This window comes from Caloenas nicobarica, chromosome 2 (genome assembly GCF_036013445.1).
Source record: "Caloenas nicobarica isolate bCalNic1 chromosome 2, bCalNic1.hap1, whole genome shotgun sequence".
In the NCBI taxonomy this organism is placed as follows: domain Eukaryota; kingdom Metazoa; phylum Chordata; class Aves; order Columbiformes; family Columbidae; genus Caloenas; species Caloenas nicobarica.
This window is the reverse complement of record NC_088246.1, coordinates 10,755,657-10,779,539: the sequence shown is the minus strand read 5'-3', so window position 1 is coordinate 10,779,539 and position 23,883 is coordinate 10,755,657. Positions and strand designations below refer to the sequence as shown.

Below are 23,883 nucleotides of genomic sequence, written 5' to 3'. Positions count from 1 at the left end.
TATCACAGAATACATCCATTACTTTGGAAAGGCCATAAAATTCAAATGTCTTTTTTTTTTTCCAAAAAATAACAAACTTCGCTGTTTATAAAGCAAAGATATTTTTGTACGTCCTTCATCTTGCAAAGCTGTGGTCACCAATCCGTATGGCTCTCAGCTGCTGAGGACAGCTGATACATGGTCAGTAGGGTGATGGGGTAGAAGAAGACAGAGCACCCTGTGGGACTGCTACCATTCGGTTGTCAGGCAAGCTGGCTTCGGCAGTTGTGTCAACAGAGTATGGAGCATGATTGATATGTTATACAATAAAAAGCCATTTTCCCTTTCTAAGCTGCTATTGTTACCTACAAGGAGGATTCTACTGATGAAGCTTATATCAAAAATTGCATAATCTAGAATACGTGTGCCTTTACTCTCATCATAGTTCCAAGGCAACTATGAAAGGCAACTTGCCTTCTCCAGTTCAGAAGCTGGAGCTATGGGAGAAATCTGGTTTGCCATATAGGCTGTGTGAAATGTGGCTGAGCATTGCCAATTCTGTTTAGAAGGGGTCAGTGGGAGAGTATAAGGGCTGTGCACAGGTACATGCATGTTCAAGTATATGTGCTGCTGAAGCAATGTGCCATTGCAGTATCCATCTGCTTTTTGGTCTTTTTCCAACAATGTTTTCTGATTTTTATTACACATTGGTGTTTGTAAATAGATCAGCCTTATACAAGAATATGCAAATGATATACAAACATGGATAAGTGTCATAACGAGAAGCGGAAACATCCGTATTTAACATGGGCATGTATTAATGTCATATCAGTAACCTCATCAAGTTAGCAAGACTCTTTATGTAGCCCTCCATTTCACCAGGCTGTTACAGACATTTTGGTGACTATTCCTCCCAGTATACTGAAAACATGGTGTTACTCGTACTTACTGGATTTGGTCATCACCTTTGGTCCTTGGCATTTTAAGTCACACTTGCAGTTGTTCAGTAAAGGTAGCGTATAATGCCTAAGTTTTACTCATATGGACAAAAGTATTTGGGAGTTCGTTCGATGAATTGTGCCTAGGTGGCATTGACCAGGGCAGGAATAGCAACATCAGAGGAGCAGGAGGCTCCTCTATAACAGGTTTATTTAATGAACCAGGAAGACCTGCAGTGAGCCTGTCAGTATTCTCTGGAGTAGGGCCTGTGACCATTCATTTTCTTCTGATTCCCTGCCCCGTTTCCACTTTTTCTGAGATTGAGACTGCTTCGCTATTGACTATAAACCTGTGGAAGTGGACTGGAGAGATAAGACTTGGCTAAGAAAATAGGTAAAGAGAAAAGTTAGTTTGGAAAAAAGTGAAATGGAGTGGAAACGAGAAGGCTATGTTGAATAGCCCAGTAGTTGGTCTTGACAACTGGCTGTGAAACAACTGAAATAAGTGAAAATAGCCAGTAGTGCTAGGTTAATATAGGCCTTTTAATAATATATTGTCCTGAAACATAATTGTATTTTAAGATTTGTCTTCAAATATTGATGTAATGGCCAGTGACTAGCTTAAATAAAACTTAAAAGGAGAACACACAGGCAAATTATTTTTCTGCAGCTCAATCTTGCTTTTAGCTTGGAAACCTCAGGTTGCTGATTTTTCAAATCAGAATTTCGAGCTACTTTTGCATTGAATCTACTGCTGAATTAGTGTAATTTGAACTAGCTTTTTCATCATAAGTGAATTAACATTGTACAACTTTTACTCAATGTCGCAATTGCTTTTGTGCTGTTCCATTTGCTAGAATTTGCTTGAAACATCTCCCTGCGCATTTTGTTAAAAACTCCATAGTTTGAATAACCACTCTTTTGAAGTATTTTAAAGTTGTTGTTCCTGTTTTCAGAAAACAGATGAATATTCAGGACCCTAAGTAACATTAGCACTGAGTAAACTTGAGAATCTGAGAGTGTAAATTTTGAAAAAATAGTGCTACTAGGCACGTGTTTTTGAATTTTTTTCATAAATCCAGTTTCTTGGTAAGATGTTTCTTAATAGCTTGAAAATCGCAGTAAACTGAATGACATTCTCAACATGTTATAGCTAGAAAGCAGGGCTTCTAAGTCTTCTAAGGGAGAAGAAATGTGGTTTCTGAGGTTGAACAAGTAAAAAATGCTTCAAAAATTTTGTAGGAAAATAAGCGAGTGATCTTAAGGCAGTCAGTATCGTTTAATAGTTAAGAAACTAATCTGGATTCTGGGAAGCTCATGTGCAAAGCTCTAATCAGTTGGCTGTTTTGGGCATGTTCTCTCTTCGTTTGGCTAAAATTGAGTGTTAATGTATGATGCTTATGTGACTTAGAAGCCTTTCATTCTTGAGAAAGGTATTTTCTAAGACCATTCCACATTTACAAGGACTTTAGAAATACAGAGGTGGATTCTTGATCTGCACTAAAAAATATTATGAACATTTGTAAATATTATTCCAGATGATTGGAAAAAACCTTCAGAATCTCACTCACAGATTGTTAGCTGCTGCATGTCATGGGCTATTCATATCAATGGATAAATGTCAAAAACTCTTGAAAAAGAAAGTCACTGAAGTCATCACAGTTTTCATTCTTTTGTAGGTGCACTGATGTCAGGTAAACAAACAGTGTTCCAAGAACACTTTTTCCTACTGTGATGTGCTTTGCAATGTGTCTTTATACATTTAGTTGAAAAGTTTTAGTTTTGATTTGGAACTGACATATATTCTATATTTTCTTTCCTGACTTTATTAGCTCCATTTCAATAATTTAGGTTTTTCTGTCAGGTTATTGTATGATAGTTCTATGAAACATAAGAACAGAAATGATACGTAAGCAGGCACAATGCTTCTGTGGTAATCTGGCAGGGCTGGTATTTCCTACAGCTTAAATTGCTTATTTTTTTTTTTTTCCCTGAAAACGTAAGTCTGTCAGCTTTTCATGGCCTGGAATGTCATCTTAACATTTCTTTCCTCAATGTGACAGATAAAACATTCATCGCTGACAAACCAAAACAGTAAAGTTCACTTTTGGCAAAATATATATTTTCCAAGATAAATCAATACAATTTAGAAGATTCGTCCATTACATATGCATGTATATAATGGACATATATCCATATCCACTTCTAATTGAAGAGGATCTTTTTGATTGAAAGGCAAAATGTCTCTTATTTTTTCCAGAACTCTGTATAGCTATTTACCTTGCAAAAAGCAAATCACCAAAGAAACCTTATCTCTAATAAACAGTAGTGTTGTTTGCATTATCTTAGTGCTGCTAAAAAAAAGTTAAGCTACCTTAACACTTGTCTTCAGTATTTTGAGTTGGTTTAGACAAGGAGACAATACTCTTCTTGTAAAGAACGTGTGACAATTTTATACTCCTCTCTCTAGGACAGTTTCCTGGTTTGTAGTGGCAAACATCCCCCAGTGCCTGGCATGAGTTCACCTTCTCATAAACTCTAACATCCATGTAAAATATTGTGTTTTCTGTAAAGATGGTGCATGAATACGTATGCAGTCTTTTTGAAAATAGATATTCTCCATGAAGGAAAAGCTCATTTTTTAGGAAATATGGAAGATACATATTGATACAAGCACGCATTTAATATATGCAGCTAAATCTTGTGCTTATGTTGTTTTTTGATTCAGAGACAATTATTAAAAATGTATTGAAGGACCTAGAGAAACACCAGGTGAATGTGGAGAATCTCAGCTCAACAGAACTGGATGAGATTGCTGATACTATCGCCAATGCAATTCAAACCATTGGCATTCAGGAAGAAACAGAGGAGGGTGCTGGAAAAACTAGAGAAGACAAAACAGAAGCACAAATGAGAAAAGGAGGTGCTCAAGGAAGGGCAGAGACACAGACTGGATTAATGGAAAACAGTGTTAACAAACCAGGTATTAATTCTAAGAGTTAAGTACAGAAAAGATAGGTACCCTAGTTCTCCTTTATTGTTTCACAAGAGTGCTATATTTTTTTTTTTTTGTAATCAGTTTTAAATAAGATAGGAGGGAAAGTTTCTTTGTTTTTCCCCAAAGGCTGCATAATTTTAGCTTTGTTTTCTTTTTACAGCAGATACTTTATTTACTGAAAACGCATCTTTTTTGAATCCTTGGTCTTCAAGCTTCACAAACAAGATAGATCTATTCACCCAATTATATTGAAATACAAATTGCTTTATGCTGTGTTGTCTAATTTCCCTTTCTTGGAAATGAGATGTTTAAGCAAAATGATAATAAAAATTATTATATTCCAATAATGTATTTTGAATTTAAAAAGTTATGGTTTACAGATAATAATTCTTTAATGCATCGCAATTACTTGCAGAAGAAAGTCTTAGGTTCAGGTAGAAAACTACTCGTTCCCTTTCCTGCACAGGGAAAAAAGAGTTGTTACTGGACACGTGTTTTCCTGGTGATGCAGAGTCAGGAACTCCAGTAATTGCCATTAATGTGTTAATACCACAGTGGGACATAAGTTACCACTTACTCATTCTCTGTTGTAGGAATGTTATGATATCTATGATACCAAAAACATATGCTGTAAGTGATAAACAGTGATTTTAACTTACTGTCTTTTTTCATGGTGCTATATTGAAATACTTACTAGTTAGGGATATTCTGGGTATTTTAATTTTCAGTTCTTTTTGTATATTAAAATGAGCAGACCAGAGGGTTTGTCTTGAATCATGCTGGGAGAGATGAATAAGACTCAGTTCATAAACCAAAAAGCCAGCATTGTTAGACTGAGGTTAATGACATGACTGCATAACATCACTGTAGTTAAACCATGACATGGTTTTGGTAGATATCTATTGAATTAAGTCGTCTTCTTCCATGAAAATATGTATAAGGGATGTATGTATTTACTTTTTCTTTAATGTAAATTCCCATTCAGCTAGCTAGAGCCATTTTAATGGGTTTTTTTCTTAGATATTGGTAAACTGATATGAAGATTGGACACTTACTTAGCAAAATAACACTATTACATTGGCTCTTGAAGTACTCTGTCTATTGATCTTGCATTAATTTGCTATCGAAGTGGGGTTAGAATAACAATACTGAATTATACAGTGCTCTTTACTCTGCCCTTTCAGCTTTGATGTCTTAATGTTTAAATTGCGTGAAAAGGCCACCACTACAAAGTCAGCCTGTAAATGTTGTTTGCTTCATATATGATGTTTTCCCTTCATAACTATGTATTTGTGCTTTTCATATCCTACAGACAATGGAGTACGTGAAGCCAGTGCAAGAACCGATAAAGAGGTAGAGTACCATTATTTTAACAAAACAAGTATTCCATCTCAGAATATGTAATGAAGGTCAAACACTTCTGAAACATAAGACTTGTTTTATGTCTTGTGTGGATGTAATTCAGTATCACAGCATAGGCATATTGTTGTTTATACTTTGAAATATCAAATGAGCATTTATTTAAACCTTAACCAAAATGAATTTTTTAGTTCCAAAAAATGATATCAAGTCCAGTTTTGCCTTTCTTTCATTCATAGATAGACAGAATTCATAACAGATTGCAAAGTTCAGACAAATTCAGGCTTTTCATCAGGTTAGTAAGAAAGTGACCAATAGACTCTACCATATCAGTAAGAGTTTGAAAAGTTATATCCAGGTTTGGTTCAGTATAACATTCCTGGTTTTAGTTCTAAAAATAATGGTATTCTTTTAACACAGGAGAACACCGCAAAACTAGTTAACTTCTTGAATGAGAATGCATTACATGAAAATATGCCTAAAGACCTTATACCTGAAGACTCTACTAAGACAGAAACCAAGAAATCTGAAGACACTGACTCTTCTTCCTCAGAAGAAATGAATGCTGGTGTGGAAAATGTAAAAAGTGAGACTTTCTCAAGGGAACTGACAGCTGCAGAGAGCACTGAACCTGACTCCAAAGACCCGAGCGAGACCAGCTACTGGATTAAGAATGCTTTAATGCAGGATGGAAACTCCTATAAAGAGCCTCAGAAAAATATGGGACAAGGCTTACAACTTGAAGTGAAGTCTTCTGAGGAGAAAGAATATGGGTATATTGTTACAGTGAAAGAGTAAGTACAGCAGCCAATTTGAATGGCGTTTTTAACTGGAGAAAAGATAAAGTCATAGCACCTAATGAAATATGAATGTACAAGAGGCAAATGCCACAGGCCTGATTTTTAATCCATCTGAAACTGTTTGGAATCTGTTCAGTACTTTGATGAAAATACAAGAAAAAAAGTTTAATTTCCTTAAAGTTGCCTCTCCTCCAATGCAGAAAATATTTAGTTTGTAGGTCTTTTGCTTAGACCTCTCTCTATCTTCTCATGTTCCAGTGACCTTCCAATATGTCAGTAAGCATACTTATGGTTAGGATGTGGGCTTTAAATATTTGTCTTGAAAGTAGCCTAAATATCAATGCCTGAGTCATTCTTTCAAAAAATGACACACAATAATAAAGCACAATATTTTCTCAGTGGTTTCGTTTTGATCTGAAAATAACATGTATCGGAATCCAAACATCACATATGCAGCTAGTTTAGAAAGAAATACCTAGTGATTTCAGGTCATGTCACTAATGAATTTGACATTTAATACTATACTTTCAAAAGACAGCTTTTTTCCCCCTTGCGATACACAGTTTATTAGAGGAACACTTTGGAGTTTAGAACGATGTGGGCACTTTTACATCCCTCTTCCCACTGTGGGAACAATGTTATACTTGATTAGTAATCCCAGCTCATCTTCTGTCAGAAATTAGGAATTTCTAGGATAGGCTTACAAATCTCTGCCCAGTATTACAGAGAAAATGAGACAGAAACTTCTGTAGCATGCATTTATTCTTTTGAATATCTCAAACTTATTACTGGATCGAAGGCAATAGAAGATGCAAGATTCTTCTTTTTACCACACTGCGTTGCCTTGAAATGCATGTGGCTGGGTGACAGAGGACAGCTGCTTGTTTGCCTTCTCCCAGGGGCTACACTGGAGAAAGATGGGATCACGAAGCAAGGATCCCATTTGGGGGAAGAGATTATAGGTGGTGCACGGAGGGAGAGGCAGAAGAGAGCCTGCAGGCCTCAGAGACAGAGGCCTCCCAAAATGTAGGGAACAAACGCTCACACCTCAGAGATAATGGAAGAAGTAGATTTCATAAGGACTCAGAGGTTATCCTGCAGAAAGTAAAAGTTACTTAGTCACTGGAATGAGAGATGCTGAAGGAAAGTGCTCACCTTGTGAGGACATAGAGTGGAGATGAGAGTTATGTTAATAGTTCCTTGCGTTCCTATCATGTCTCATTCTGGGTTTTATTTTTACTATTTTAGTGTTGAATTTTATTAACTTCTTAAAGAAAACCATCTCTACAGTTTAGAGAAGACCTTTTGGGAGTTTCAGAGTACTTGCTTTAAGAAATGTCCCAAATGATTTGAGGTCTTCATACTTGTGTTGACTTGTCTGTATGTTAATCATTATTTAATGGCCAAGTGCTTTGGATTTAATTAACCAGTTTTAAACTGCTTTTACAATGGCACTTTGCAGTTGTTTTCCTGTAATGCTCATTTTTGTTGACTAGTTCCTACAGCAGGCTCGATATTCTCAAGAACCTCTTCCAGGAGAAAGCTAGTTATTACAGAGTATTCTTCCAGTTTTTTGTCTAGGTCATAACTTAGTCCTTCAGGTAGGTTACACTTCTGTTTGCGTTTTGTCAAGGGGGACACTCAAGAGTTTTCTTCTGTGTTTTTGAAAGTAGTTTGCCAGAAACTGATGGTATTCTCTAGTGTAACCACACTTCTTGGTTCCCACCTGTGAATGCTGTGTGAAGCAGTAAAAACCAGTTTTTCCCCAGCTCAGTGCTACTTCCCCCAGGCCTTTTAACTCGCATCAGTCTGGAAATCACTTTAAATCCAACAGAATCTTCATGACACCATCTCCCTTGACCATCCAGACTTATTTGGCTTATAAATTCTCTAAAAGCTCAGAGCTTTCACAGCTCTATGTAGCTGGATATATTCTGAATTTCGGTCTTCACAGCATGTAGATTCTTCACTGTGTCATCTTATCTGGTTTTCTTCCTAGCTGGTCCCCTGCTGATGAGTTTTCCCTGGATTATGTCTATTATTATTCAATGAAACTTGCTGAATAGGGTCATTTGTCCAAAAATTCTTGGTCCTAGAGGACTCCATATACAAAAATATAATTTAGCATAGATTTGTTCAACTTCTTTGCTATTTTCAATGCCAGAAAGATAAAAAGTACTTTTCTTATATACTAGATTATTACAGTTTTAGTAAGTTTTGGGCAAAGTGCTTTTAGATAAACATTGGGATGTTGTTAATTCTCAGCAACGATGAGAAAAAAATTGCAATGTCTTAGATGAAACTATTTTAAATGGTTTGAATTCAAAAATATGTTTATCAAAACAATTTCAGTTTTTAATGGTAACCAGCTCATTATACAATGCTCGTGCTATCTGTATTCATAAAACTTAACTGGTAACTCCTCACTACTTTCTTAGAACTTTGAGTACAACTAGATGTCACCTTCTCCAAAGTCACCGTAGAGAAAAAGAGAATAAGCTTTCATGCTTGTTTTCGGTTCCTAATCTAACATGAGATAATTGTTAATGAGAATTAGGTGATGGAGGTGAACTAAAGAACAATTCCTTTTGTACCAGGATTATATTGTATTCGATCTGCAGCAAACAGATTTTGATTCAGTGTTCTTAGCCAGTGACTTATAACTCTTCAGTGATTTGACCCTCAGCATTTCAGCTCCCAAATATACTGGTTTAATTTTTGTTGTTGTGGTTAAACTTGTTTTGAATAGGTCCATCTGAAATGTACGAGTAAAATGAAAAACCCATATGTTACAAAAAAACCCCTTAGATTTTCTGGAATTTTATAAGATGAACAAAACCTGTTTAGGAAATTCCACATACTAAAAATGGACTTGTACGCTCTGCAGGAACAGTGAAATACTTTCTACAGCAGTCGAGGGATCTGTTGTGTGCTAGTATTTCCCACAACCATTTCTTGAGTACATAAAGTGGCCTTAGAGAGCAATTGGATCAGTGTAGCTGAGAGTTTTGGTAATGCCTTGTTTTCATGAATGTTGCTGTAATTCCATTGTTTCTTGGGGGACAGAGGATAGAGAATGGGATGTTTGTTAATTATCACTGTATAGAAGAGAAATTTTCAAGTCCATTTAAGGAACATTTCTTTAGTAAGCTTCCAGTATATTTCAGTTTCTGCACTGAAAATCTCACTCAATGTTTGCAGTAAATAAATAGTATTAATAAATGGCATAGGTGCATGGTACACATTTGTATATAACTGTACATGCATATTATATTCATACAGTGAAGTAAGGAGGCTGGAAGTATTCCTAGTCAGATCTGTGTCAGTCTAAAATCACTCCTGTTTGAGAGGTGATCATAGTCTGTAAGTACACAGAAAATCGATTTCACAACTGATAATTGATATTTTGTGTTTAGATCTTTATGCTTTTTTCAAAAGTTCTCTAAAATAGAGAGGAAGCTGGACCTAAAGGTAGGCACGAAATGTATCTTTCTAACAACCTGAGTGTTAGATTCATCTGTGAAGTACCTTTCTTCTATCAATTAGCACAGTTAAGATTTTAACTTCTTAAAGAAAACCATCTCTACAGTTTAGAGAAGACCTTTTGGGAGTTTCAGAGTACTTGCTTTAAGAAATGTCCCAAATGATTTGAGGTCTTCATACTTGTGTTGGCTTGTCTGTATGTTAATCATTATTTAATGGCCAAGTGCTTTGGATTTAATTAACCAGTTCTAAACTGCTTTTACAATGGCACTATTCAGTTGTTTTTTATGATTAATTTATGTTAATTATGATTTAGATTTTTGGGGTTTTTTTTAGTCCACTCTTAATTTGTGCACACAAAATGAAATGCCAAAATATAACACGAGAGGTACTTATTTATTTTCCAGTACTACTATCTTTGTATGTTTTGCTTCTTCCTCCATAAAGCAATAGGTCATAGTTTCAACCCATCAGTTTTTATTAGCCACGATTTTTTGGAGCAGCAAAGCTTCATTTTTACAGCCGCAACAGCGGGCTTTTGGTGAGAAAGGGAAGTAGTCCAATGTATTTGTACACTGGGGATAATAGCTTGAGTTCTTTTCACCTTCTGATCTGAAAATGGAACTGAAAAGATTATACTCGGTGGTGTAGTTGACAGATGTCAGGGGTGATCCATTCACTATTAGATTCTCAGGCTTCCATGGCTTTGCAAGTGTGACCCAAGGAGATATTAAGACTGCTTCAGTGAACTCCTAAGATGCCAGCTTTTAATTGTGCCACAAAGCAAAGATAAACATTTCCATGTAATACTTGAAGAAAAGATTTGTGATAGTTTAAAGACTTGTCAAAACGGCAGTCTGATCGTCAATGGCAAGAACAATAGGTCACTCCTGCTGTGTTTGTCGAGTGACCTTTCAGATGGTTGGAGCAGTGCAATCCATACCAATCCATAATATCCATCAGCACTAAGCTTCAGAATGAATTGACAGTTTCGGGGTAGAAAATTGTCCAGCAAATCCTCCACTGTGCTGCTTCAGCACTTTATTATGCTGAGAAACCAATCAAATTGGGTGATTTACTTTGTTTACTCTTTTCTCTTTCAAAAAAAATGGTATTCTACCACTGGACCACCTCCAATAAAACTAAATGCAAGCTTCTGCATGGTTAACATCTTAAATAGTCAAGCTGGTGTGCAGTTTCTTAAATATGAGATTGGGTAGACCTAAATGCACTAACAAAAATCTTAATTTAACCATAGAAAGTTTATCACTTTTCTCTGCTTATCTTTTGGGCTTAAAATCAAGTGCTTTTCTGAAGCCATGCGTGGAGCTTGGACACTCGGTGCAGAGGAACCTGTCCCATTTTGCAATTTATCAGCATGCATGTGCTTGAAGTTTTTTTTTGTAAATACAAGATCACAGACAGCTCACGGCAGCTCTGTTAGCTCGTGAGCCAACTTCTGGCATTGTTGTATTAGTCAATTCCTGGATCTTTCATGTTTTGTCATATGTTAACTATCAATTCCAGACTGTCTGTTTACAATTATATAGGCTGTAAATCTGTTCACAACATGTTAACTTAATTGGATCATACATGCAATTCTATGCATTTAATTTAGGGTAGCTGGCATTCTGCTCAGATGCTGCGAAAAAGCTGAAAATGGATCTTGTGTTCATAATATAAAATTGCTATGGAATATGGTTGGTTGGTCTTACCCATTTAACGTACTGAAGGGTCAGGTTAATTCCAAATGCTTGATATTCTTTTTCCACCTTTACAAAGGTGATAAATGATACTGCTCTGTGTATAATGATTACTTTCCACAGGATGGCGTTCAGGTTAGGACCCCAAAGCTGGGTTGTACAGAACTCTTGGTTTATTCCCCAATTTTCTGTTTTCCTAGGCAAGTCATTAAAGCATTATATTTTTCTTATCTTCATTATTTGTTTCCCCTACCAGGTTAAAATATTTAGTGCATTTTAATTGCATTTTAAGATGACATTCAAAATAAATAGGAGAAAATGTTTCACAATATCTACAGCAATGAAACAGAGCTGATAGGTTTTATTGTTCCTTGTTACTGGAAGAGGTCTTGATGGTTTTTAGAAACTGAGCTTTTTGTGTTCCATGAGGCTTTTCAGCTCTTTTTTAGAAAATAATAACAAAATGTTCTTGTCCTTTAACACATATGTGCAAACAGAAACACTGATTCTATGCTTATCTCAATGTCCTCTTTGAAATTGCTATTCTACCTGGTAGTGCATATTTGTGCATATTCTTCACTTAACTTTTACAACTAACTTAAAAAATAAAAACAATTATAAACATGCCTAAAACAGAAAAGCTCTTGCTACTCAGGTCTGTTACAATCAGCAAGGAACAGCATTGCTCGCATTAAAAAAAAAGATTAAATGAAAGATTTTTGCCCTCACTTTGTCACTCTCTGTAGCAATCTCCACCCTTGTATAAGTAAGTTCCATAAATGTCCATCACTGATTTTAAAGCTGAAAGTTTTGCCTCTGATAACATAGCTTGACTTTCTACCTAAATAATACAGGTGAAAAATACTTGCTTATGGATTTATCCAGTAGAGACAATTCTGTCATTATGTCTCAACACCATAACTGGTGGAGAGACATAAATCTAGAATCTTCCTTGGCTGACTTTTCACGTGTAACTATTCACACTCCCTAGAGTTTTCTAGACATAAAATATTTTTTCCCTCTTTAATGCTCCAGATTCCTTGTGATATTTAGAAAATTACAGAGAGCATATCCCCCACGTTATTGCTTCAGTGCCTTAATTCTGATATTATATATTTCCATAGGAAAATGATGTTTCATGCATCTTATTCTTGCACAAGAAAATACAAGCAGCAGTTGCTGTAGCTTTGCCATAGAGAGGAATATCTACTGCTTTTTTTTTTTCAATATGATAGTTCAGCTTTGAATAGTTTGAATTTCTTCTTGTCTGTTGTATGTGCAGAAGTAAGATAAAAGTCTGTTCTACTTCTGTTGCCCTTAGCTTTTGTGCTTCCAAAATCTGTTGAAATATATTATCCCAAAATATGATTCTCACCTGCCGATGTTGATCACTTTACAAGAGAATAGTCCTTCCATCTTTCCTTCCTCTTCACTTGCCCAGATATTTTCCTCTGCTTTCTATCAGGACCAGCTCTGCATTTTTAGCTCCAGAGGAACATCCAGAGCAAAATTTTGAATTGATGTATCTGGTGACCAGCTGATCTGTCACACTAGCAACAGTAATGGCAAGGAATCACTCTGGTCCTTTGAACTGATGAAAGGCAACGGGTAACTGCAGGAGCATGCCTGGAGTTCCCAGTAGTGCCACCAAGACTAGCTCACATTTGTGTCCCTCTGCTCAGCTGAACAGATGTGGCCATTGGCCCTGTTTCCCAGAACAGACATTCCCATCTGTCCTTCCATGCGTTGTGTGCCCTGTTAGTATCCCTTGTTCGGGTCTCACGTGCCAGCTCTTTGAGGAGAGCCGCTGGTGCAGGTACCCACGACCTCTCCAGGTGCAGGTTCAGGTTCTCTGCTGTCTCCAGGTGATGGACCTTTAATTGCTGAAGCTGCACATTACATATGGGCCCCTCATCGTAAGAAAGACATTGAGGTACTGGAGAGAGTGCAGAGGAGGTGGCGAAGCTGCTGAGGTGCCTGGAGCACAAATGCGATGGGGAGCAGCTGAGGGAACTGGGGGGTTCAGCCTGGAGAACAGGAGGCTGAGGGGAGACCTGATCGCTGTCTGCAACTGCCTGAAAGGAGGTTGGAGCATGGACGGGGTTGGTCTCTTCTCCCGAGTCACAAGTGATAGGACAAGAGGAAATGGCCTCAAGTTGCGCCAGGGGAGGTTTAGATTGGATATTAGGAAAAAATTCTTCATGGAAAAGGTTGTGAGGCATTGGAACAGGCTGCCCAGGGCAGTGGTGGAGTCACCGTCCCTGGAGGGGTTTAAAAGGCATTTAGACGAGGTTCTTAGGGACATGGTTTAGTGCTAGAGTTAGGTTATGGTTGGACTTGATGATCTTGAGGGTCTCTGCTACCCGAGACGATTCTATGATTCTATTCTATATCCCAGAACTGGGGATGGGGCTGGGAGCTGTGCTTTGTTTTTATAAACAGTGGTAGTCACTAAAACCCTGAGATTCTGCAATATCTCACAATACCATATGGTCAATACTTATAGCATATCACAGTCAGTTTTTGGGGGAAATTACCATGTAGTTCATTACAAAGGAGTGATAAATTTAAGCTTTTGAAATTACTGAGAAGGAGAAAGCCAAAGATCAGGATTCCTGGGAATGCAGCAGACTGAATCATAATGCACTCTATTATGTACCAGTACTCTTCATCAGGGCTGTACTATCCAGTCCTGGGAAGCTCAGATATAAAAATGCCATAATTTAATTTTCATGCCTGAAATTTTTTTGGAATTTCTTAACCTCTGAAAATTAGAATGAAGTTATTTTAATCTCACTCTAAATCATTTTTATGCACACAAATACAATTTCATAAGTAGAAAATCAGTGAAAACTAATTTGGAACACAGAGAATAATCAGATCTGAGAAGATATTTTAATTTATCCTTCAAGTAGATTTTCTGGCTTTCCACTGGCACTTGTTTGAAGAGGATATGCCAGAATCTAAAGACTAGGTATATCTGCTGTAGAAATAAATTTAGAGTTTATTTCCTAACAGTGCGGAGATTGCTTTTTATAAAAAGTCAGTTTTAAAGCTTTGAAGTTTGTATCTCTTACAGAAATTTTTGTGTTTCTTCAACATCTTTCTTTTAACAATAGGTTGTTGGATGTCTTTTGTCATTTTAAATTTAAACCATTTGCATAATAAATTGGTCTGGGCTTTGAGCTGCCTTGAAGGAATAGGTGAAGGAAGATATGAAGGAAAGGAAAGAATGAAAAGTTGGAAGTGCATCAAAATGTGTGTCATGAGTTATCCTCAGTCTCATTTATCAATTACTTGTATGAAGGAGTAATTTGAAACGAAAGAACAATTTTGCATTTTCAAGGCTTTTCTGCATCAAAGATTCAAGGTTCATGACAAGTGGACTCCAGTGCTGTTTCTAACATTCAGCTTAAAATGCATTAGGGGAGTACTTTAGTGAGGTCCATTTCAGCCTCAGAAAGGAGGCTGTCACAATTATGGCACAGATTATTGCCATTATTTCCATGCTTCTGCTGGAGACAAAGCATCTGTATGAATTTGTTGCTATTAACACAGCTGGAGGGTAGTGTGTGTTTAAAGTAATGCAAGTACAAGCTGGCACAGTGTCACACTTCCATTATAACTCCAGAGAGTTCATCCTTCTTGATTTCTCTATCACTCTCATGTTTCCATGATGCTGTTATCTCCTCTGACCTTCATAGCCTGGCCACTGCCATTGATTTTTACCAAGTGTCATCTGTGTTACAAATTGGTCTGGACTTGAATCTATCTGTATTAAGAGGTTTAAATTCACACTTACCGGTGGTGGGAAAAGAGGGAAAAAATTACAGAAACTGGGAATTTGCTGACCTGTCAAAACAGAAGTAAGCTTAAATGGGTTTTATGGCTAATAAAGCCTTTGAGGAAACAAGCATAGAAAAAGGAAAATGCAGCCCAATGCAATAAAATTGCAGTGTCCTGAAAATGATTGCGATAACAGTGCTGTGAAGTCAGGCAGCTCTCAAACAATCCCATGAGTAGCTCTGTGCTCAGAAGTTATTTGGTTGCTCTCATAAATCCTGTATAAATGTGAACGATTGACAAAATTAATAATTATTTAAATTTGAGGCACAGACCACATTCAAACCAAATTAAATCAGTTTAGTGCTGAAATACATGATTTCTCTAAGTCTTTACTGGAGATGTCTGCTTCAAGATGTATGAAACTAAACTGAAACACAGAAAAAAGTCTCAAATTCAGCCAAGGCAGGCTGTTGTCATGTCATGGACTTGAAGCTTCAGTGCCCAGGACTTTCATTATAGGTTATCAGATGAGTTACTCTCAAGGACTCTTCCAGACAAGAGAAATAAATATGTTTTTGATGTCTAAATATTTTTTTTTTTCTTTTTGGGCTTGGTAGGCTCAGAAAGAATTTAATGGCAACACTATAAATTACTCAGAAGTTAAAATGTTCCCAGTAGTCCTTGCTATGTCATTTACCTCCTCTGTGACCTGGAGCAAACCACTCTTAACGTCTCAGTTTCTTCTCCATGGTATGGATAATATGCATCTCTCTCGTGATGATTAAGGCTTCCTTTGTGGCTAGAAAAGTGAGAGTTGAAGAAGGCTGGATTTAGTAGCTTTATACTGGTTGCTGACATGATGAGAATGGGAAAGTCACGTCACCGTGTTGCCGTGTCTTCTGTGACATGCCATGTGCTACCTGAGGTGGCCGGGGCACGTACTCCTTCCATGAGGGGTGTGTAGCTGGCACCATACACCTATTTTTTTCAGGCAAATGCCACATCTTTCCTCTGGATTGCAGGGTGCGTGGTTCAGGTGTTGGTAAGCACAGATAAATCAGACTGGTTTGGTGAGTGGCCTTTCAGGTCAGAGAAGAGCGGTGGTGTTGTGCTAGAAAGTGCCGTGAAGCCAGTTCCCAGCAGATAGGAATCAGTGGGAAGAGGGGAGGGAAAAATCTCATGAGGAACCTTGCTAAAGCGACACCTGTTTTTGCGATGGCATCAACAGCTCTTCCATAGTTCAGTTGCTACTGAAATTTGTACACAGGGAGTTTTGCAACCTTCTATTTCATACTTCAGTAACTGAGTTTCCCATTATGTTGCTTGTTAAAATATTTACAAATCTTAGCAAAAAAAAAAAAAGAGGAAAAAATTAAACCGTGTCCTTAAAATAAAAGCTTTCCTAGTATTGTTTTCAGCTTCTTTGAGCTGAAGAAGTGCTCTGGTCACCAAATCTGAGACCACATCAATGATATGGTATTATTCACATTTTAAATCTTGGTGATTTATATCTGAAGGCCACTGAGCCTCAGCCTCCAGGAGTCAGTACCAGGGACCCTCTCTTCTCCTTCCTGGCAGCACCACACCTGGAAGACCCTCAGGATTGAATCTCTGATGAGATACATCAGAGTCTCATGGGAGAAAAGCTGCTGTTGCAGCAAAACCACAAGTTGTACCTGCCCTTCAAATCACCAGGAGATAAATGGGATGCTCTTCATACTGACTTTAAGGAGAGTGAGTCACAGAGCAAGGGCCAGGGTGTCACTGCAGATTAAGAACTGGTTATGAGATAGGAAAGATTCGTCATGAACTGCTGCTTCTCAGCGTGTAGAGAGATTAGTGGTACCCCATGGGCAAATTGTCTCTGTTAGGAAGAACTATGGAGGATTTAGAAAAATTCCAGATGGATTTAAATACATTGAGGGATTAAGGAGCACAATAGTAGATGAAATTCAGCTGGAATAAGTGTGACAAAATAGTAGACATTAAGAAAAATAGTCCTTCTTGGGAAAAAAAAGGAAAAAGAAAAAGAAAAAAGGTATTCTTAAATCTCCTTATAGTCTGGGCTCTGAGGCTGTGGAAAATTTTGAAGAAAAGATTTGCTGTGTATAGATACATCAATCCTACCCTTGGCATGGTGGTGCTTATTTTTGGACTTGAAAATTTAAAAGAAGGCATGCAAATCCTGAACTAGGTGGCCCATTTCCCTGACATGTATTTCTAAAACGCAAACAAGTCTATTACATATCACTGGGGTCAAGAGTTCAGCAGGAGATTTTTATAAGTAATGAGCATATACATAATCACATTAACTAATTGTTTGTAGAATTCTACTATAATCTTATATATCTGTTTTTAGAAGGAATACTCTTGCTGCAGGGCGTGAGGGACTGATTTCTGATTTCTGATCCGTTCTTTGCCCAGGCTGCAGTGCAGTGGGTGTGCGTGGAGGCAGAGTGCGAGGCTGAGATTATCATCCTAGTCTGGAAACACAAGGGTTACGCGTTTCATGGGGTTCGTGTAAAGACAAAACGGCACCATTCTTGTATCTGACTGGAGTCAGATACTGAAATAATTTGGAATCTGGTCTTTTCATGTGTAACATTCTCATTGTTGATCAGGTGTCACTAGTACTCCTGGGATAGAACATGGATGTTTTGCTAGTTTTTGACTGGGCTTTGGGCAACTGTCTGAATACCAGCAATTTCATAGCAACCCTCACACCTTTTAAGTTTTTACCCTGGGAATTGAAGCCAATGTTGAATACTGTTAGTGGACAAGTTTTTAACATCTTTCTATCTGGATTTTTAACCGCGTGAACACAACAGTGTCCAAGACAAAAAGAAAGAAAAAAAAATTCTGTCTGTCACAGCATTGTCTTCCTAGGGTAGACTGCTTCTTACAGAGGTGAATCTCAGCTGACCACTTCTCTTACCCTCCTTCAGAACTTTTCCAGGAGTATCTTGGACTTTATTTCTTAGTTCTTATTTTTGGACTCTCCTCTATTTTCTGATGAGTTAAGAAAATCAGGCAGCAGCATGTCTGAAGTGGTTTAAAATAACCTCCAGTCTTGTGCTGGTGGTCAATTGCAAATCCAGGGTTAGTATGTGCTGCTGGGGACATCCTCCCTTCAGCAATTGCTCTTCTCCCTCCTTCTTGATCCCAGCAGCAGGAACAGGAGGTTGCTTACTCCCTCTTTATGTTTTCCTCTCGGCTGCTTTTAGCAAGCGGAGCACTCATAGCTGGTGTGCGCCAGCCCCTTGCCCATGGAGAGGCAGCGCTCGCGTGCCACAATTCTGGCTGCTCTGCCTCTCCCTGCCAAGCAATGCAATGAGAGTGGAGATACCAGGTGAAAGGAATCAGGCCTAATACTGGCCCATGAAGGAGGGTGGTTAAAAGTGCTGAAGCTACTGTCACCTGTTCAAATAGGCCTCTTCTAGTGGATTTGATCTTTTGTATTCATTAGAGCAAATAATAAGCAAACGGTTCCTAGTGTATCTGTAAGTCATTTTAAAGAAGCTCTGAAATATCTCCATACACCTCAGAGTCTCTTGCCTCAGCCTGAGCCCTGTGACCAGAACGTACCCAGTATACCTGCTCTTCTTCAGGAGGATGACAGCTTGTGCCAGAGCTGGCTGGGCTTCTCCTCCCCACTTGCCGCTGGCAGGGAGTTTTCCTGCAGCCTGGTCCATGCCCGTGCTGCTGCCAAGTGGTTTTACCAGCTGGAGAAAACTTGACCTCAACTTTATTCATCCTAAAGCTGTACTCTTTATTTGATTTTCTAAAGCATTCCACATGGTATTCCAGACCCATCTTTCTGAAGTTTGGGGGGTTTTTTAGGTTTAGCTTTCTGTCTGCAGTGCTAAGGAGACTGTGCTGCATATTAAGGAAGTGATACCATTGCCTTGTCAATGAGGAGAAGCCAGTTTAATGTCAGTGCACAGAGACATTATTGGAAAACGACCAGGTGGAACTTTCTCAAACAATTATTTTTAACCATAGAATGCATCTTTCTTAAAATTCCTTATTTGAAAAGACTAGAGGAAAATATCTAAGATCAGTGCTAATAAAAGAAAATCTTCAACCTGAAAGATGCTCCTGTGTGTGCCTACTAAGTGAACAACTGTTAAAAAATCTTAGTTATATACACTCAAAATAAATGCAGTCGTAGGCAGGACCAACAGAATTATGTTTGTCAGCTCAAGACTCAGATCAGCTTATAAAGTACCATCACTAGAAGACATTGATCTTCGGTGAACCCATCCAGGTGATTGTTAGACTAGGTCTTCTGGTGGATTATTTTTGCTAACATGTCTGTGGGGCAAGGACCCAACTGTGAAAGAATCTCACAGGTCTAAACCAACACTTTCACCTGCAGGGCATAATCTGTGTGTACCCCTCCTAGTTTAATAAAAGTTAATTACTGAAATTAAATTATTCAACAGATTTGGTCCATTCAGCTTCTGTTTTCAAGAGTGTTGGATATCTGTCTTGTTATCTATGTGGTTAGTAACTTTTACCTTTAAGGCACGTTTCTAGGTTGTAAGCTGAAATGTGGTTGTTTCACAATTTAGGGTAAAAACCACACTGCCTCATCTAGGTACCAAACTTAGAGCTGCTGGATGCTGCACATCTTCCTCAAGGATGGGCATGTCATCCACCTCATTTGACATCTCTGAACTTCCAGAAAGACAAGTGAAGACATACCCACACAGGGAGATTCAGGCACCTTCTTTCCTCCACTGATTAGAAGGGACTTTGGGAGACTCCAGAAGATGGCCCAGACTGCAAGGTATCTCCCTGTTCCACTGATATGTGCCGAACAAGTATGGATACTCTGGGATCCAGTGTACCTAGAGCTTCTCTGCTGAAAGACATTTGTGTAGTGTCTTATGCTTATTACTGCCACGGTTAGAAGGTGAAGCAGAAGATGGAAGAGATCTTACTGAAGTTATTCTGAGCAGTTTTAACTCCCACATCCTGGATAGTGCTCTACGTACCAGCCCTGAGCCACAGCACTGTCCATCATCCTCTTGGTGGCCCAGCAGTTCACCTTCAGCAGCCATAAAAGCAACAGAGGAAAGTAGACAACGTGCAAGAGATAATACGACTCGGTTTGCTGCACTCAGGAGGAAGGAAGACATCTAGTCCAAACTTAGTTTTTGAGCATGTGTGCATTTTACATTAGTAAATATTGAAAGTGGTTTTAAAGTTAACAGTCTAAATAAAAAATGTCTTAAACCCAAAAGCCTTGTGTGCTGCATTCAGGTTCTACCTTCCTCTGGCTGAGATGTGGACTCTATACTATAAAGCTGAACACAAGTGTAGCCAAGATTTTGAACCTTCTCCAAAGGAAACAGGTGGAGTAGAGATGCCACTGTACTTGAGTTTGGGTAGCAAAGGAGAGGCTGAGTGTGAGAGTGGCACTTACTTCCCAAGAAATTGTGCTTTCTGATATTTCCAGGACTGTAGTGCACTCTTCCAGGCTTTAGAGAAATGCCTTGTAATTTTAGTGCAGTGCTCAGCACACCTGGAAATAAGCAAACTGGCCTTCATTGCCTGTGTCCCAGTTTAAGCAAATTTTAGGTGGATTGAACCCTACCTTACTTAAGATTTCACTGGGGATTAGACTGACATTGAGGTTAAAGGAGTGCAATTCTCAAGTCAAGCCTATTTCTGTACTGTAGATTATTCTTCATTTTTGCAGAAAATGATTCAATTGAACTAATCTGACAGGGCTGACTGGATGTCCATTATAGTGCTGCATTACAATTGCTAAACAGAGTATTGGAAGGGCACTAGGTACAGTCTGGTAAAGACAATACATAATTTGAATGACGGCATTAAGGGAGCATTTCAGAGTTTGGTAAGTGGATTTCCGAAGACACTTGGCAATTGGGAGGAGGAAAAGCAAATGAGAGCAACTGCTTGTGAGACTGTCATAACCCCAGCATAACACTGAGCTACATGTTGCTCTCCTTGGGCTGGGAACAGGCTTGGCAAATGCGAGCAATCAAGCCATCTGTATAACTGGACCAGATTTTTCACTACCAAAATGGATCAATTTATGGGATTGTTTTGACAGGCATGTTGGGAAATACAGAACATATAGTTTTCATAATTGTTTACTTCTGCTTTTCCTCTTGTTCCCTTTGACTTTGCCCACTGTCTTTTATTAGAGTTTGAGCTCCATTTAGCTCAGCATGCAGAGCTGGCCATGCTGCCAGTGTTGCTCCCCGCAGAACTCCTCCCGTTCTTTCATTTACATGTTTCCTTCTTGTTCTTTAACCAGAAGGGGAAGTTTGAGCCTTGAATGCATAAATCATTAGGTCCAGGTCAAAAATAGAGAATCCATTATTCAAAGTGATTGTTCTCTACTCATCAGATTTGTAGTTTATCTTGGGAATTTCTTGGAAACATGGCATTCATTCATAGCATTGTTTGGATAACTGCAGCATGAAGCTGAACTACTCCTGAGGTCTGCATCCAATATTCAGCACTACTCTTTTCTTGGAAGGGTCTAACTGGCCATTTTTGAGACACATCTGTTCCATAAGACTTCTGCTTCCTACTCCATTTGTCCACACCAGGCACTTGGTAAGGCTACTAACTCACCAGCAAGTTATCTTCACCTGGACCCAGGTGCTCAAAAGATGCTCTAAAATCAGTCAGATATGTTCTAAAACCAGTCCGATCCCCTGTGCTGAAAAAGCTTGGGAAAGAAATTTTGATAGGGGAATGGGGGAGTTTTTATAATAACTAAAAGTTAGGTTTTGAGTTACATGGTCTTTACTACTACAACATCTTCTCTGTATTTGGTAGAGAGAAAGATATATATTGCCTTTATGGACAGCTGGTAGCGCTGCTCTTTCTATTCTTAGGTCCAGACGGGATGCAAGTAAAATAATAGTAGTCTTTATATAACAACACTAAGTATCTGACAAAGAAAGTTGGTATCGTTGTCTTCATTTTACAGGTGGTGAAATTGAGAGCCATGATAAGTCTCTTCCAGATGAGGACATATTCCATTCCTCATTCATAATTCATTCAGCAGCATTCATTCTCTCACTTATGTATAAAACCACTGAAGACAGTGGGATTGTGTCAACAGATTTAAAAGAAATGGCTATACATTTTGTAACAGTGACGGAAGAAAATCATTTAATGTGATTGCTCTAAGTTGTGCTGACTTCCTGGCAGAAGATTTTAGAAATGACTCCTCATCGCTGTATTTTTCTTGTAAACTGAGCAAATGAAAAGTGAAATCTTTATTAGACAATAGCGGAGGAAGATTATAATCCAATGTTCTATTACTTAAATTACCTCTGTAAGTGGATTGTTCCTTAAAATATTTCTGTTTTCAACTCCCTCACTGGGAGGGATCTAGATATTGGAAGATATGGAATATTATTTTCACCAGGCAATCTAATTTTCCTGTATTCAATGTCCAGTACACTTTGTGAAAACGTTTTAACAAACAATTACATAAAGTCGGGCTTCCAAATCTGCTCCTGAGCATTTAAATGAATTACACTAATTTTCAGAAGTGCCTAGCAGCTCACATTAAAGTTAAGAGATATTTATTCCTGTACTTTAATTTTTAATTTATCTATAAATAAAATAGCTTTGTAGCTTAGATCTGCTGTGGGGTTTTTTTGTTTTATTTTTTGTTTGTTTGGGGTTTTTTACAAAAAACTCTTGGTGAAGTTATAAGGAGCTGATTGGTTAGTGATTATTTAGCTCAGACAAGTACGTATAGATTGGTCTATTTATTTTTCACACGTTTAAAATGAATTGAGAAGTTTTTGTGGTTAAATCATGATGTTAAATCATGACATCAGAGTCTTGAACTGAACTAGGAAGTCATTTCAGCTGAAGGGTAATGTAGTACTACCATAAAACATTGGATATTTTTAGCAGAGATATAAGACATATGCTCCAGCAGGTATAACTGGTTTAGTGCGAGAGTTGTGCACTGAAAAGTGAGATTAAACCAAAGCAGCAGTGAAATATTTTGCAGATGACAATCTGACAGACTTTAAGACTATATATATCTACATAAATTCCAAAGGAAATACTTATATTTTATTTCCCATTTATTTCTTCATTGTCATCAACCTTTCAAATGAAGTATATTCTACAAATAATGTGAGAAAGAGATTGGCATCTGAGTGAGACAGAATGCTTCTACTGTTTCAGTGGGGTGTGAATCTGTCAACTGAAAACTAATAATTCTGCTAGCGCTCACCGATAGAAATGGCATTAGAAAATAAAGAAATGGAAGAAAGTTAGTTATACATGAATTTTTTATAATTTCTGACTCTCTTTTCATCTTCCAAGCTGTAGAGAACTGGAAACCTAAAAAGGACCCCCAAAGAATTATTGTAAACTGTGGGATGTATCACATTTTTGTTTAGTTCCTGTTATCGTATCTTAGCACACTTAACTTGAAGGAAGGTGCAAAAGAGGAATCTATAGCAAGTGAAATGAGAGCACAGGTAGGAAACCCAAAGTAATCACTATCTCAGTATCTCAGCTGGCAACAGCTGTATCATCTGCAAAAGGGTGCTATGCCATTCAACAGTTTGTTCTTCATAAGACCAAATTCTAGATCAAAGGTGATCAGAAACCTTCAAAATAATAAAATAGAGGGGTAAAATAAAGAAGGACTATTAAAGACACTGCAGGAGCCATTAATTTTATTTAGCAGAAAAGGGGTTAGCCAGCCTCAAGGCAAATTACAAAGCATAAATAGTGTCCATGGGTAGGTCTTCTGTTGCTTTTGGTTTTTTTTCCAGTATGTGCTTTGTATCTGTGAGGCCTGTGCAAGTTGTGTT

The 23,883-nt window shown here is 38.0% G+C and overlaps 1 protein-coding gene across 1 annotated transcript in view; it reads left to right on the top strand.

The window, feature by feature from the left end:
• PTPRN2 (protein tyrosine phosphatase receptor type N2) overlaps positions 1-23,883 on the top strand; it is a 652,409-nt gene that overhangs the window by 246,189 nt on the left and 382,337 nt on the right. Inside the window, 3 exon segments of the mRNA XM_065628527.1 lie at positions 3,646-3,900; positions 5,228-5,268; positions 5,695-6,068. Coding sequence (XP_065484599.1) covers positions 3,646-3,900; positions 5,228-5,268; positions 5,695-6,068 — 670 coding nt within the window.